Raw genomic sequence first — 18,117 nt, 5'->3', positions numbered from 1 at the left:
CTTCCTGCGCGCCGGCCCGGCGGATACTCTGCTGCTGTCACTCGCTGCCGCCTTTTATACATACAGTCCCCCCCCCCGTCCTAATGCTAATTAGATTTCATTTGTTGAATTTAATTACCCCCTGGGTGACCTGACCAGAGGTCTATAAAGGGCAGAACTGCCACTAATGCCCCTCACTATTTTAAGTCCTTTGCCGTTTGTTCCACCCAGACTGTCTCTCCTGTCGCAGACCTTTCTAATATCTGCAAAAATACACCCCAGACCGCCGAGACCTTCTGTAAAATCGCTGATAAAAAGTGCAGGTCCCCCCCATACTGACCCCCCGAGGGGCCCCGCTAGTGACGAGTCCTTCCTCTGAATATACCCCGCTAGCCCCAACCTTCTGCCTCCTGTGACTCGGCCACCGCTTCATCCAGTCAGCCCACAGACTCCACTTTGTCTTCTATGGGGGGGGTAGATTGGAAAGCATTACTGAATTGGGAGCTCTTTCCTGCCACTGATTGGCTGCTTCAAGCAGGTGAAGCTGTCTCGAAAGGTCTGGAGCTGCAACTTCTCCTAAAGGTAAGTGCATTTTGATAGAGATTGATTGCTGGTGGGGCTGCCCCCTAATATGTATTATGTAGGTAAAGCGCCCTGCCCGCCCCTCGTCTATAACATTACCCAATCACAAAACAAACGACTGCTCATCTCCCTGCACCTGACCCGGGCCTTTAACCATTTGTGTCTCTGTCTTCCATTGATGTCTCCGTGGAATTCCTTCACCTCTCGGGCTCCTTTCTGCTCCAGTAACCATTCTACGTTATTTCATCCCAATTCATACAGGGTGTCCAACCTCCGGCCCTCCAGCTGCTGCAGGACTACATCTCCCATAATGCTCTTCGGCTGAGGAGTATGGGAGATGTAGTCCTGCAGCAGCTGGAGGGCCGCAGGTTGGACCTAAAACGACCACAGATTTAAAACTAAGCGTTGTTAATATTTTTAAATAACTCTTGAGGGTGACATTTAAATTAAATCTAACACATCATAGACGTGAAGAACCCCCCCGTGTCATCTGTGAGACGTGAATTACGATTTTATTTTTCTTTTATGTGACTTAAAGCGGTAAATTATTTGGAATTAAAAACATTTAACAAAGTGAGCTGTGAGAAATGATTCCATGCAGATCATAAAACATGCACCCCGGCCTTAATCAGTGGATGCAGGATCAATACGTCGGTCATCGGGAGAAGACCCCTCAATGACCTCCGATGGAATTGCGGTGATTGTGCCCTCAGTGTTTACGAGGTCAAAAAGCGCATCACCGGAGCCTGATCCTTCGACGGATGAGGTTTCTGTATCGGTGGGATGAGGAGATGCGGTTGACGTTGAGGCATCGCTTGGATTCCCAGTGACCTCGGAATTATTTGATGATGTAGGAGTAAATGTGACCTCGGGGTTTATCGGATATAAGAAGTCATCACCGGAGCCTGATCCTTCGATGGATGAGGTTTTTGTATTGGTGGGATGAGGAGATCCGGTAGACGCTGTGGTTGACGTTGAGGCTTCGCTTGGAATCCCGGTGACCTCAGAATTATTTGATGAGAGAGGAGTAAATGTGACCTCAGGGTTTACCGGATATAAAAAGTCTTCACCGGAGCCTGATCCTTCGATGGATGAGGTTTTTGTTTCGGTGGGATGAGGAGTTACGGTAGACATTGTGGTCGAAGTTGAGGCTTCACTTGGAATCCCGGTGACCTCAGAATTATTTGATGAGAGAGGAGTAAATGTGACCTTGGGGTTTACCGGATATAAGAAGTCATCACCGGAGCCTGATCCTTCAATGGAAGAGGTTTTTGTATTGGTGGAATGAGGAGATCCAGTAGACGCTGTGGTTGACGGTTTGGCTTCGCTTGGAAACCCGGTGACCTCAGAATTATTTGATGATGTAGGAGTAAATGTGACCTCAGGGTATACAGTATATGAAAAGTCATCACCAGAGCCTGACTCTTCAGAGGATGAAGAATCAGAAATCATGGACATGTTGGGAGACTCAGGTGGTATTTCGGACGTGGTGGAGGCTTCTCTTGGAATGGCCTCCGTCTCAGAAGCTGTTGCTGAAGGAGTAGTATCTGCGCTCTCTGGGTTCAGTGTATTGGAAAATGCGTCAGTTGAAGGAGTAGTTTCGGAAATTGTAGGTTGTGTATCTGTAGCAGTGAAGGTGGTTTCAGATTGTGTTTCAGACAGAGTTGAGATCTCATCATCTGTAGGACCTGAAAGCTCTTCGGCGGTGTTTGTGGAGCTCGGATTTTCAGATGCTATCGAGGCTCTGGGTGTAGTAGGGTTCCGTGTGAGTGGAGCAGCCGTAGTGGTCGTAATAATGGAAATGATGGTTTTAAGGGCACTTGTAGGTTTGGTGGGACTATTTGTTCTTGTATCAGGTAAACCTTCATCGGTTGTGACAACGGCTTGCAGTATTTTGACAATAGCAGAGAGACCGCTTGCAACGGGACCTGCTGTGGTCACATGGAGGGTGGGGGCTGCAATAGTTGTCAGCGCGGCTGTGGCTTCTGTGGTGGTTGTTGTAGTCAGCCCGGCTGTGGCTTCCAGGACAGCGGTTGTAGTCTGCCCAGCTGCAGCTTCCGTGGTGGTGGTTCTAGAGGGCCCTGCTGCGGTTTCTGTGGTGGTGGTTGTTGTCGGCCCGGCTGTAGCTTCCGTGGTAGTGGTTGTAGAAGGCCCGGCTGCGGTTTCTGTGGTGGTGGTTGTAGAGGGCCCGGCTGCGGTTTCTGTGGTGGTTGTAGAGGGCCTGGCTGCAGTTTCTGTGGTGGTTGTAGAGGGCCCGGCTGCGGTTTCTGTGGTAGTGGTTGTAGAGGGCCCGGCTGCGGTTTCTGTGGTGGTGGTTGTAGAGGGCCCAGCTGCGGTTTCTGTGGTAGTGGTTGTAGAGGGCCCGGCTGCGGTTTCTGTGGTGCTGGTTGTAGAGGGCCCGGCTGCGGTTTCTGTGGTGCTGGTTGTAGAGGGCCCGGCTGCGGTTTCTGTGGTAGTGGTTGTAGAGGGCCCATCTGTGGTTTCTGTGGTAGTGGTTGTAGAGGGCCCGGCTGCGGTTTCTGGGGTGGTTGTAGAGGGCCCGGCTGCGGTTTCTGTGGTAGTGGTTGTATAGGGCCCGGCTGCAGTTTCTGTGGTGGTGGTTGTAGAGGGCCCGGCTGCGGTTTCTGTGGTGCTGGTTGTAGAGGGCCCGGCTGCGGTTTCTGTGGTGCTGGTTGTAGAGGGCCCGGCTGCGGTTTCTGTGGTAGTGGTTGTAGAGGGCCCGGCTGCGGTTTCTGTGGTGGTGGTTGTAGAGGGCCCGGCTGCGGTTTCTGTGGTGCTGGTTGTAGAGGGCCCGGCTGCGGTTTCTGTGGTGCTGGTTGTAGAGGGCCCGGCTGCAGTTTCTGTGGTAGTGGTTGTAGAGGGCCCGGCTGCGGTTTCTGTGGTGCTGGTTGTAGAGGGCCTGGCTGCGGTTTCTGTGGTGCTGGTTGTAGAGGGCCTGGCTGAGGTTTCTGTGGTGCTGGTTGTAGAGGGCCCGGCTGCGGTTGTGGTTGGTGTGGTTGGCACAGTTGTGGTTGTAACTGGATTCTTGACCACCGGATCTGAAATAGAACAGAATCCAACCATTAACAGCCTGATGTCCACAAGAGCAACGTTCAACCCAAAATAATGTAAAATGCAAAGATTTAGAGATGTTGATGTCACCTAGATTTGATCGTGTTCTGAACGTTACAGCATTAAGTTCCCGCAGCTCCGCCGCGGAACTCTGGAAGAGATTGTATCATGTGACCGAGGGGGGAAGCTGCAGCACTCACCTGTACAATAAACATCATACTTAAGCATCCCGGAGAATTTATAGACATAGAATCCCTCGGGGCAGGCTTTCACCGGGAGGGTGGAGCCAGGTAGGCAGCCAATCACAGAATTTATTATAAGGGGCACCATCTTCACTCCTTCTCCAATAGATGGATGTGAGTCACCAAGGCTGAGCGGCTCTAGGGAGCCACATTTCATGGAGCCAACGCACCCCTCTGCAATGTTTACACCAACGCGGCCGGTGTACCGGAACCACCCAAAGCCGTATCTGTCGCTCCGAAACCTGCCGGCAGAGGACATTTTGGCCAGTCGGCTCTCTCCATTTATTTCCTGGTAGTTGGTACAAGGATCGGCACACTGAACCTTCCCGCTGGCGCTCAGACAGTCCAGGTCACTGGCGCAGGCGCTAGTCGGACAGACGGGCTTCTTGCCTTTGGCACAGAGGAAGATGCCGTTCTTGTTGATGCAGGTGTCCGTCGGGGAGCACTTGTTGAGTGCGGGGTCGGCACACTCATCGATGTCCACGCAAGACTTTTTGCCGTTCTCCCACTCGTAGCCGTCTGGGCAGCACCGGAACCTGCTGCAGAGAGCCATCTTGGTGCAGTTCAGGCCGTTCCCTACGAAGCCATTTTTGCAGGAACACACCACGTAGCCGGGGCGCTGCTCGCAGTTGGCGTTGGTGGAATTACAAGAATTACAGTTTTCAGCAACTATGAAAAAAGAGAAACCATCAATACGTTACCAAGGAAACAGATCTATTTACTACTATTTAACCCTGGTTAACCATGTCTCGTCTGAGCTGCCGGTGAGTCTTCTCCTTGGCGCATGAGATCTGGCCTTTTATCCCGTACTGTCGCTCTTTCCCATGAGCTTTACTAATCCCGCCTCCTCCTTCCCATAGCCTCCACTAATCCCGCCTCCTCCTTCCTATAGCCTCCACTAATCCCGCCTCCTCCTTCCCATAGCCTCCACTAATCCCGCCTCCTCCTTCCCATAGCCTCCACTAATCCCGCCTCCTCCTTCCCATAGCCTCCTCTAATCCTGCCTCCTCCTTCCCATAGCCTCCTCTAATCCCGCCTGCTTCCTTCCCATAGCCTCCACTAGTCCCGCCTCCTCCTTCCCATAGCCTCCGCTAATCCCGCCTCCTCCTTCCCATAGCCTCCACTAATCCCGCCTCCTCCTTCCTATAGCCTCCGCTAGTACAGCCTCCTCCTTTCCATAGCCTCTGGTAGTCCTGCCTCCTCCTTCCCATAGCCTCCACTAGTCCCGCCTCCTCCTTCCCATAGAAGAGAAGAGAACATTTCTTCCACGGGACTCCTGTCCAAATACCCACCGGAGACGAACATGCATCACGTGTCAGATACTCACATGAAGTAAAAGCTGTGAAAATTAAAGAAAACATGTCAGTAACAGTCGCCGCGGAAACCAAGGCATGTTCTATGCTACATGTTACTCTCTGCGAGGCGTGTTCTATGTTACGTGTTACTCTCTGTGAAGCGTGTTCTATGTTACATGTTACTCACTCTCTGTGAGGCATGTTTTATGTTTCATGTTACTCTCTGCGAGATGTGTTCTATGTCACATATTACTCTCTCTACGAGGCATGTTCTATGTTACATGTTACTCACTCTCTGCAAGGTATGTTGTATGTTACACACTCACTTTGCGCGAGGCATGTTGTAGAGCAGACGCCTAAACACAGAACAGCCATCAGGATCTTTGTTTTCTGCACCATCTTCCTCACCGTGTCTGTAACATATTAAAGGAGGTACAGGTGACACGCGTGACATACAGAGCCATGTCTCCAGCGGTCTGGGGGGGGGGGGTGACGTGTCGGTAACATCACGGAATTCAGTTCGGTTACAATCTGCCTCCAGCTGAATAAATAAACCCGGTAATATATCGGTAATATATCACTGCAGCGTCCCTTCAAACTGCCCCCGGGAGCCGCCGGCAACGCAATACTCTGCGGGACGAGTCCGACCGGCCGGGCGACATTTCATCCGCGTGTCCCGAGGGCCGAGAACCTGCTTTATGTATTCTGTACACCGGCCCCTGTATAATGTATAGATAAATCAGTGACCGGCCCCCTGTATAATGTATAGATAAATCAGTAGCCGGCCCCCTGTATAATGTATAGATAAATCAATGACCGGCCCCCTGTATAATGTATAGATAAATCAGTGACCGGCCCCCTGTATAATGTATAGATAAATCAGTGACCGGCCCCTGTATAATGTATAGCTCAATCAGTGACCGGCCCCCTGTATAATGTATAGCTCAATAAGTGACCGGCCCCCTGTATACTGTATAGATCAATCAGTGACCGGTCCCCTGTATAATGTATAGATCAATCAGTGACCCCTTATAATGTATAGATAAATCCGTAGTAGATTACTGGGGGGGGGGGGTGTATTTATTTTACTTTACAAAGGTATTTAAATGAAGTGGTGGATAAGTGGAACGGCCTCCCAGCAGAAGTGGTAGAGGCTAACACAGTGATTGTGATAAACGCAACTCCCTGAACCGACTGCAAAGAAACAGGATTTTCCAGAACTTTCTGCTTTTCTGGAGAATTTCAATATCATTCAGCCAGCCGCATGTTAACCCTTTTAATCCATCTCCCCGGCAACCACCTCGCGTAACATTATACAGGGGGCCGGTCACTGATTTATCAATATAATTTATGGGGGCGGGCAGTATAAATTATACATGGGGCCGGTATACATTATACAGGGGGCCGGGGATGATTGCTCTGTGATTGGGTAGAACTGTTATTAATATACGTAGTGTGAGTAGTAAGGAATGTATTTTCAGAGAGTTAAGCTTCACTGACAGCAGAATCCCGATACACTGAGCTGTACTATGTCTCTGTCTGTCCCTCTGTCTCTCTCTCTGTCTGTCTCTCTCTGTCTGTCTGTCTCTCTGTCTGTCTGTATCTCTCTGTCTGTCTGTCTCTGCTGTTTCATAGTAACAGGTATTTAGGATAGAATAAGAACCTCTTGCTGGAGCGACTCTCCTTCTCTAGAGAGAGAATGCGCGAGGAAGCCGTGTACACTTTCCGGATCGTTCTTTTTATTGGATGATTATTGATATATTATACTATTATTATACTATTATATTGTTATTATTATTATACTATTATTATTATATGATATTATTGACGCATTTCAGTCGCTTAGGTTGCTTTTGCTCATTAAACAAAGTTATATATGGAAAAAGTGTGTGTCAGAATTCTGGCGTGCAGCTTCCCATAGCGGTGAGAAGTCATTCTTACCCCGGTACCAGCTCCACGTCCCCTCGGCGCCCCCTCCACCTACCTGCTCGTCTCCTGTGATCACCTTCGTCTCCGTCACAGATCTGAGGTCCAGGTTTCTGAGATATGATTGTAGTTACAGGGAGCGCTGGCCTCAGCCAATCAGTGCCGCGGCTCGCTGGGGCAGATACGTCGCCTTGTTATTTGCCCAGAGTGATCAGACTCGTTTAACTGTACTAACTCCCCAGTCCTCTCTGTCACATAAATCCCCCCCAGACACGTCTCTGCGCTGCGTAACCCAGTAATTAAGGTGGGGAAATAGAAACAGCCCCCCCCCCTCCATCGAGCAAAACCTCTAGATGTGGATTCCACGTCTTTACCGCCCTTACTGTAATATATAAAAGGAACTATTGGATCTGATAGCGCGGCCTCTGCAAGGAGCGGATTCCACGTCTTTACCGCCCTTACTGTAACAAAAGGATCTATTGGATCTGGTAGCACGGCCTCTGCGGGGAGCGGATTCCACTTCTTTACCGCCCTTACTGAACCACGTCATTACGGCTCTTACTGTAATATATAAAAGGATCTATTGGATCTGATAGCGCGGTCTCTGTGGGGAGCGGATTCCACGTCTTTACGGCTCTTACTGAAATATATAAAAGGATCTATTGGATCTGATAGCGCGGTCTTTGCGGGGAGCGGATTCCACGTCTTTACCGCCCTTACTGTAATATATAAAAGAATCTATTGGATCTGATAACGGGGCCTCTGCGGGGAGCGGATTCCACGTCTTTACGGCTCTTACTGTAATATATAAAAGGATCTATTGGATCTGATAGTGCAGTCTCTGTGGGGAGCTGATTCCATGTCTTTACCGCTCTTACTGTAATATATAAAAGGATCTATTGGATCTGGCAGCACGGCCTCTGCGGGGAGCGGATTCCACTTCTTTACCGCCCTTACTGTAATATATAAAAGGATCTATTGGATCTGATAGCGGGGCCTCTGCGGGGAGCGGATTCCACTTCTTTACTGCCCTTACTGTAATATATAAAAGGATCTATTGGATCTGATAGCGGGGCCTCTGCGGGGAGCTGATTCCATGTCTTTACCGCTCTTACTGTAATATATAAAAGGATCTATTGGATCTGGCAGCACGGCCTCTGCGGGGAGCGGATTCCACTTCTTTACCGCCCTTACTGTAATATATAAAAGGATCTATTGGATCTGATAGCGGGGCCTCTGCGGGGAGCGGATTCCACTTCTTTACTGCCCTTACTGTAATATATAAAAGGATCTATTGGATCTGATAGCGGGGCCTCTGCGGGGAGCTGATTCCATGTCTTTACCGCTCTTACTGTAATATATAAAAGGATCTATTGGATCTGATAGCGTGGTCTCTGCGGGGAGCGGATTCCACGTCTTTACGGCTCTTACTGTAATATATAAAAGGATCTATTGGATCTGATAGCGCGGACTCTGTGGGGAGCGGATTCCACGTCTTTACCGCTCTTAATGTATTGGATTTTGGGGCTCTGTCCCGATTTGCCGGTGGAGCGCAGACACTGCTTGTGTGTGCCGTGCTGCTTCTGCTTCAGTGAGGGTCCCGCCCCCTTCTGTGGCAGTCATTCCTGTGGAGCAGTAAAAAGGTCGCTGGCTGGCTGGGGGCCATGAGTACTCCAAGTGATGGGGGCAAAATTACACAGTAGCGAAAAGGCTGGGGCATTATATAAATCAGGAGTAAAGGGCTCTACTGGCTGGGGGAATACATACACAGTGGGGGACGGCAAGGGACACAAGGTTGTGGGGGCATTAATACACAAGGGGGGGCTGGCTGTGGGCAACACACAAGGGGGTTAGGGGTATCACATAAAGGGGGGCTGGCAGGGGGCATGAAAACATAATTGGGGGCAATACACAAGGTTGTGGGGCCAATACACAAGAGGGCAGCTGGGGCCATTACATGATAAATCAATATTAAAGGGATTAATATAATTATAAAAAGAATGGGAGGGAGGCTAACATTAGAATTTTTTGTAATTCTAAAAAAAAAACATCTCTTCTGCTGTGGACTACTCTTCCAATGATGCTTAGCCAGCATCATGATGGACACCTGGCTGGCTGAGCATAATGGGAATTGTTATTCACAGCTAACATCTGCAGCTTTACCAACCGTTAACTGCATTTCCCATGATGCTCAGCTAGCTTGGGTGTACTATCTGAGTGCTGGCTGGGGCATTGCCTGGATGCATGTTATCTGATACATGATAATGCATGTTACTGTGTGATATTACCTGGCTGGGGCTCTGATATAGATAATACATGTTACTGTGCGATATTACCTGGCTGGGGCTCTGATATATGATAATGCATGTTACTGTGCGATATTACCTGGCTGGGGCTCTGATATATGATAATGCATGTTACTGTGCGATATTACCTGGCTGGGGCTCTGATATATGATAATGCATGTTACTGTGTGATATTACCTGGCTGGGGCTCTGATATATGATAATGCATGTTACTGTGCGATATTACCTGGCTGGGGTTTTGATATAGATAATGCATGTTACTGTGTGATATTACCTGGCTGGGGCTCTGATATATGATAATGCATGTTACTGTGTGATATTACCTGGCTGGGGCGCTGATATAGATAATGCATGTTACTGTGCGATATTACCTGGCTGGGGTTTTGATATAGATAATGCATGTTACTGTGTGATATTACCTGGCTAGGGCTCTGATATAGATAATGCATGTTACTGTGTGATATTACCTGGCTGGGGCTCTGATATAGATAATGCATGTTACTGTGTGATATTACCTGGCTGGGGCTCTGATATATGATAATGCATGTTACTGTGTGATATTACCTGGCTAGGGCTCTGATATAGATAATGCATGTTACTGTGTGATATTACCTGGCTAGGGCTCTGATATAGATAATGCATGTTACTGTGCGATATTACCTGGCTGGGGCTCTGATATATGATAATGCATGTTACTGTGTGATATTACCTGGCTGGGGGGGCTGATATAGATAATGCATGTTACTGTGTGATATTACCTGGCTGGGGGGCTGATATAGATAATGCATGTTACTGTGTGATATTACCTGGCTGGGGGGCTGATATAGATAATGCATGTTACTGTGTGATATTACCTGGCTAGGGCTCTGATATAGATAATGCATGTTACTGTGTGATATTACCTGGCTAGGGCTCTGATATAGATAATGCATGTTACTGTGCGATATTACCTGGCTGGGGGGGCTGATATAGATAATGCATGTTACTGTGTGATATTACCTGGCTGGGGGGCTGATATAGATAATGCATGTTACTGGCAGTGTTAAGGCTGACATTGTAAAGTGCAGTTGCTTGTATTGGTGAGTTACGCGAGATTTAAAAAAAAAAAAAAAAAAAGTGTCCCTCTTTCACATTTTGAAATGTTGGGAGGTATGTATAAAGGGATCTATTGGATCTGATAGGGCAGCCTCTGCGGGGAGCGGATTCCATGTCTTTTCCACTCTTACTGTTATATATAAAGGGATCTATTGGATCCAGTGGTAAGACAGTGGTTATGCCTTCTGACATTGTGATCGACAAAAGAGAATCCTAGAAAGTCAAAAGCGATTGTCTGACCCCGGGGGGTTTCCGGGTCCCTATTTAGAAAGAACTGTCCATATTCCCCAAATCTGTCCTCTCCTGTCTCCCTCTCTCCTCCCCTAATACTCCTCTCTGTTTCCCGTGACATCTCTCTCTCTCTTATGTGTATAGATTTCTGGTTGGAACAGGTTAGCGGGGTGGTCTTGGGGGGTCCCCCCTGTGCAGCTGCGTACCCCCCCCAGCTTCCTGCTCGCTGATTTCCTCTCAGAAAGTCCACGTGGAACATTCTGCGGTTCCTACATGTGTGTCGCAGACTGTCTAATGAGTAAAACCTTCTCTAATTGGATGAGACAGGATCACGGAGCCATAGTAGCTTTTTATTGGATATCACCTCACTATTGTTAACAGATTGTCCCCGCAGCCAATCATCTGTACCCTCCTTACTGCTACATATGTGTTCTATGTCTATGGAATCGCGTCAGGTGCTTCTGAATTTAGGAGCAGGTTATAAATGTGATAAAGGAGCGCCCGGCCCTGTCTTCATGATAAACGCATATTAGAGTCCAGTTTGTACGGACGTTTTACTGCATGCGAATTGGTGCAGCCATTCTTTGGTTATTGTCTCATTTGGCTCCTCCCCCGGCTGCCTCTTCTGAAAGCAGGAAGTGTACCTCATTATGCTGCTTGCACATGCTCAGTATGCTCCAATTTAATCACACGTACGCTTTCTGAACACTGTTTTGCTAGAATGCATGTGATTGGCTGCTGCTTCAGTGACCTCAATGAGAGAGCTACTGAGCACGTGAAAGAAGAGATTACATGCAGTGGAGCGCATTAAACATGTCAGGGGCTGGACTCGCCCTCCAATGATTTGGAATTTTGCTAAATATCTTCTATGTCTATGATCTGAATTTTTATTAATTCGGCTTTATTATTGGATGATTATTAATTTCAGCCAATCAAACGCATGTTTCCAGCTCCTCGGTCTCCACGCCGCATCGCCGCTTCAGGATGCTACCGAGACTCTCGCGGGAACCCAGCTTTTCAAGGCACTGTAAAAGTTTTCGGACGTTGGGGGGCAGAATGCACGAGGTGGAGACTCTTGTGGTCGGTGCCGGGCCTGATGAAATCTGGGAACTCATAGGAAAAAAATCTGAGATGGGGAGAGAGAAACATTTCGCATTACGTTCCGGAGGGGGCAGACAACGGAACGGAAGACATTAACTGACGGACAGAATTTACTATCTGATCGGGATTCCTGCTGCTGCGAGAGCTGACACTTTACTTAGATTCAGGAGCCGTATGTCTACCCCATGCATGTTTACATCCCCTCACTGTATTACCCTCTACCACTTCTGCTGGGAGGCTGTTCCACTTATCTACCACCCTCTCAGTAAAGTAAAACTTCCTTCCGTTCCATCTCAGCCTCTGATTTCTCTATCCCATTCCCTTTCTCTTCTCTCCCCATCGCTCTCTTCTCTCCCCCATGCTGTACACATGAGGTATGGGGTAACACAACGTCACCTAAACCCTGTCCCTAGAAATGTCTCTAATTGCACCCCTTCTTTGGCCCTTTGACGTATTGGGAGGTGTGGGTACAAAGAGGCAGAAAGAACAAACATGGTGTGGGGTGCATAGAGAGGGTCATTGGGCAAGAGGAAGCTCCCTGGTCAGACCTCACCTGGAGTAGTGGGAACAGTGCTGGAGACCCCGGCTTTAGAAGGATATTGAGAAGGAACGATTTGCAGGATAATAATTATCAGGATAGATGGAGGGATCTCAATATGTCTGGCTTGGGGAGAGAGTAAAGGGGAGATAAGAGAGAGAGGGGATGGTAGAGAGAGATGGGGGAGATGAGAGATAGGGAATGGAGGGGACAGGAGATGGGAGAGAGATAAGTAAAGAGAGAGATGTGAGATAAGAGAGATAGGGAATGAAGGGCGGAGAGAGGGAATAGGAGAGAGAAATGAGGGAAGGAGAGGAGATGGGAGAGACAGGGGAGAAAAGCGAGATAGGGGATGAAGGGGAGAGACATCTCGAGTACTTGTCCATGCTGACTGGCTGCCAACTGAATCCCATCAGTCCCAGAAGTGTCTCGTGGGGCTTCATGGGCCCCAAAAACAAGGTGGAGAGCCTTTGCTTATCATCAGGTGGCTCCGGGGTGGACACTTCCCTCCTTGTCATTTAGATGGAGCCCTTTAGGAGCCGCGTTATCTCCGTATTTTATAGCAGTGACCGGTTTACACCATTAACACCCAGCCTTATAAACAGGAAATATGGAGAAGGGCCGGGGGCCAACGGCAACCCCTACTGCCTAATATACCCCATGTCTGAATGCTGCTCCTGGTTTACCCCACTCTGGGGGAAAACACAGGATGGATCAAAGACTGCACGTGAAGCACAGGAGATACCCACCGACCCAAGTGTGAGCGCTGGAGCCAGGCGGCGGTGTTGTGTGACTGTCTCGTGTCGGTGGGGAGAAGGATGTTTTATTAGACAGCTGCAGAATATCTACAAAAATGAAATGAGACGCGGTTTAGTTCCTTTATCTTATACACAGATCCGTGGAACATCTTATTACACATCACAAATTACACCAATAAACATAGTGACGGAGCTCAATGTCAGGTAGCTGCTCCAAAGGCCACTAAAATATCGTCTTGTATAAAAACGGGTATTGACTCACGGGGAGGAAATATAATTCTGCCCCTGTATAAATCAACAGTAATAACCCAACTTAAATATGCAGAGCAAGTGCAGCCAACTGCTCTTAAAAAGAACATTATAGGGCTTGAAAAAGTAGATACAATGCCATTATACAAACGGTTATACAGATTAGTTATACGACCGGAAAGTATATAATATATAATATGAGGAATATACAGGGATATAACGGGTTATAAGGACGGGATTAGTTATACGGCCAGAGAGTATATAATATATAATATGAGGAATATACAGGATATAACGGGATATAAGGACGGGATTAGTTATACGGCCGGAGAGTATATAATATATAATATGAGGAATATACAGGATATAACGGGATATAAGGACGGGATTGGTTATACGGCCGGAGAGTATATAATATATAATATGAGGAATATACAGGATATAACGGGTTATAAGGACGGGATTAGTTATACGGCCGGAGAGTATATAATATACAATATGAGGAATATACAGGATATAACGGGTTATAAGGACGGGATTAGTTATACGGCCGGAGAGTATATAATATATAATATGAGGAATATACAGGGGTATAACGGGTTATAAGGATGGGATTAGTTATACGGCCGGAGAGTATATAATATATAATATGAGGAATATACAGGATATAACGGGATATAAGGACGGGATTGGTTATACGGCCGGAGAGTATATAATATATAATATGAGGAATATACAGGATATAACGGGTTATAAGGACGGGATTAGTTATACGGCCGGAGAGTATATAATATACAATATGAGGAATATACAGGATATAACGGGTTATAAGGACGGGATTAGTTATATGGCCGGAGAGTATATAATATATAATATGAGGAATATACAGGATATAAGGACGGGATTAGTTATACGGCCGGGGAGTATATAATATATAATATGAGGAATATACAGGGATATAACGGGTTATAAGGACGGGATTAGTTATACGGCCGGAGAGTATATAATATATAATATGAGGAATATACAGGGATATAACGGGTTATAAGCACGGGATTAGTTATACGGCCGGAGAGTATATAATATATAATATGAGGAATATACAGGGATATAACGGGTTATAAGGACGGGATTAGTTATACGGCCGGAGAGTATATAATATATAATATGAGGAATATACACGGATATAACGGGTTATAAGGACGGGATTAGTTATACTGCCGGAGAGTATATAATATATAATATGAGGAATATACAGGATATAACAGGTTATAAGGAAGGGATTAGTTATACGGCCGGAGAGTATATAATATATAATATGAGGAATATACAGGGATATAACGGGTTATAAACACGGGATTAGTTATACGGCCGGAGAGTATATAATATATAATATGAGGAATATACAGGGATATAACGGGTTATAAGGACGGGATTAGTTATACGGCCGGAGAGTATATAATATATAATATGAGGAATATACAGGGATATAACGGGTTATAAGGACGGGATTAGTTATACGGGCCGGAGAGTATATAATATATAATATGAGGAATATACAGGGATATAACGGGTTATAAGCACGGGATTAGTTATACGGCCGGAGAGTATATAATATATAATATGAGGAATATACAGGGATATAACGGGTTATAAGGACGGGATTAGTTATACGGCCGGAGAGTATATAATATATAATATGAGGAATATACACGGATATAACGGGTTATAAGGACGGGATTAGTTATACTGCCGGAGAGTATATAATATATAATATGAGGAATATACAGGATATAACGGGTTATAAGGACGGGATTAGTTATACGGCCGGAGAGTATATAATATATAATATGAGGAATATACAGGGATATAACGGGTTATAAACACGGGATTAGTTATACGGCCGGAGAGTATATAATATATAATATGAGGAATATACAGGGATATAACGGGTTATAAGGACGGGATTAGTTATACGGCCGGAGAGTATATAATATATAATATGAGGAATATACAGGGATATAACGGGTTATAAGGACGGGATTAGTTATACGGCCGGAGAGTATATAATATGAGGAATATACAGGATATAACGGGATATAAGGACGGGATTAGTTATACGGCCGGAGAGTATATGATATATAATATGAGGAATATACAGGATATAACGGGTTATAAGGACGGGATTAGTTATATGGCCGGAGAGTATATAATATATAATATGAGGAATATATAGGATATAACGGGATATAAGGACGGGATTAGTTATACGGCCGGGGAGTATATAATATGAGGAATATACAGGGATATAACGGGTTATAAGGACGGGATTAGTTATACGGCCGGAGAGTATATAATATATAATATGAGGAGTATACAGGATATAACGGGTTATAAGGACGGGATTAGTTATACGGCCGGAGAGTATATAGTATATAATATGAGGAATATACAGGATATAATGGGTTATAAGGACGGGATTAGTTATACGGCCGGAGAGTATATAATATATAATATGAGGAATATACAGGATATAACGGGTTATAAGGACGGGATTAGTTATATGGCCGGAGAGTATATAATATATAATATGAGGAATATACAGGATATAACGGGATATAAGGACAGGATTAGTTATACGGCCGGAGAGTATATAATATGAGGAATATACAGGGATATAACGGGTTATAAGGACGGGATTAGTTATACGGCCGGAGAGTATATAATATATAATATGAGGAATATACAGGGATATAACAGGTTATAAGGACGGGATTAGTTATACGGCCGGAGAGTATATAATATATAATATGAGGAATATACAGGATATAACGGGATATAAGGACGGGATTGGTTATACGGCCGGAGAGTATATAATATATAATATGAGGAATATACAGGATATAACGGGTTATAAGGACGGGATTAGTTATACGGCCGGAGAGTATATAATATATAATATGAGGAATATACAGGATATAACGGGTTATAAGGACGGGATTAGTTATATGGCCGGAGAGTATATAATATATAATATGAGGAATATACAGGATATAAGGACGGGATTAGTTATACGGCCAGGGAGTATATAATATATAATATGAGGAGTATACAGGATATAACGGGTTATAAGGACGGGATTAGTTATACGGCCGGAGAGTATATAATATATAATATGAGGAATATACAGGGATATAACGGGTTATAAGGACGAGATTATTTATACGGCTGGAGAGTATACAATATATAAGGGGTTATAATGGGAGAGAGTATGTATGTGTGTATATGTGCATGTTAGAGTGAATGTGTGTGTTAGCATTAGTGTGTATGTGTGTGTGTATAAATATGTGTGCCGGTGTGTATGTTAGTATCTGATGGGAACGGGAAGAGGCTGATGGGGCACTCGTCTTTCTCTGCCCCCCAGGTCAGGTTGTAGGAGATGCCGTTAGGCCAGCGGCTGCACCTACCCCAGATAATGAAAAGGCCGGAGGGGATCGTGGTTTCCTCCTGCGTGGTTTGGGGGATTTCTGTGGTTTGTTTGTTGGATGACATTTCCCACGGCCATGACGTGAAGAGACCTGCAAACACACAATAACATACTAAAGAAAAGACAGCAGGAGCTACACACTCTGGACCAGGCATGTTCTATGCTACGCGTTACTCTTTGTGAGGCGTGTTCTATGTTACATGTTACTCTCTGCAAAGCATGTTCTATGTCACATGTTACTCTCTTCACTAGCCATGTTCTATGTTATATGTCACTCTCTGCGAGGCATGTTCTATGTTACATGTTACACACTCTCTGTGAGGTGTATTCTATGTTACATGTTACTCTCTGCGAGGCATGTTCTATGTTACATGTTACTTAGTCTCTGCGAGTGTAACATGTAACATAACATGTCCTGTGTTATGTTTTACTCTCTGCGAGGCGTGTTCTATGTTACATGTTACTCACTCTCTGCGAGGCATGTTGGAGAGCAGATGCCCAAACACAATAGAGTCAGCAGGCTCCTCATTGTCCGCTACACGTCTGTAACATATAAAGGAATGACGGGCCAGAAACACGCGTGGATCTGGGGATTTCATGTAAATGAGGAAAAAAAGATTTGCTGGAGAGGCAGCTGGTAAAAAAAACCCTTTCCGGTGATTTATTTTGGATTGATCCCCGGCGCATGCGGAGACGCGGAGCCCGTGACACAAATCCCACGCTATTACTTCATATGTTATTTACTCGCCCGTCCAGATTCAGATGCAGTTATTGGACGGGGTAATCGAAAGGGGAAGAAATGAAATGAGTGTACGGAGCCGGCCTCTCGCCCACCAATCACAATCCCACCCCCCAGCAATTACTCTCCTCCACACCATGTCGCACCGCTCTCCCTCTCACCATTAGTAAAGCAGGTTATTAGTTCAGATGCGAGGAGTCCTACCTTCTATAAATGATCCGCCGCTCAGTGTGGGCGTCCCGGGCAGGCAAGGTAGATATAGTGAGTGAACGCATGCTGGTGGCCCCTCACAGACGAGCGGAACAATCGTGGGATGTTGGGTGGATTCCCAGTTACCGGCCCTGGGTCACCCTGACACGTTCTATCCGGTTATTTCCATGATCATTAATGATCTAAACAGACGGATAGATGGATGGATGGATAGATAGATAGATGGATAGATAGATGGATGGATAGATAGATAGATAGATAGATAGATAGATAGATAGATAGATAGATGGATGGATAGATAGATAGATAGATAGATAGATAGATGGAT

The 18,117-nt window shown here is 46.0% G+C and overlaps 1 protein-coding gene across 1 annotated transcript; it reads right to left on the bottom strand.

Moving 5' to 3' along the window:
* Positions 1–2,564: 2,564 nt before the first annotated feature.
* Positions 2,565–17,854, bottom strand: LOC149274582 (uncharacterized). Its single transcript, XM_089505291.1, has 6 exons — positions 17,784–17,854; positions 17,309–17,383; positions 7,091–7,173; positions 5,476–5,562; positions 4,042–4,523; positions 2,565–3,599 (listed from the first exon to the last, which is right to left on the bottom strand). The coding sequence occupies exons 1-6, from the start codon at positions 17,852–17,854 to the stop codon at positions 2,565–2,567; spliced, it is 1,833 nt and encodes a 610-aa protein (XP_089361417.1).
* Between the last annotated feature and the right edge of the window lie 263 nt (positions 17,855–18,117).

Source organism: Sceloporus occidentalis, unplaced genomic scaffold (genome assembly GCF_023333645.1).
Source record: "Sceloporus occidentalis isolate IW3139 unplaced genomic scaffold, rSceOcc1.0.p SCAF_322, whole genome shotgun sequence".
Lineage (NCBI taxonomy): Eukaryota > Metazoa > Chordata > Lepidosauria > Squamata > Phrynosomatidae > Sceloporus > Sceloporus occidentalis.
This window is presented reverse-complemented; position numbering and strand designations above follow the sequence as displayed.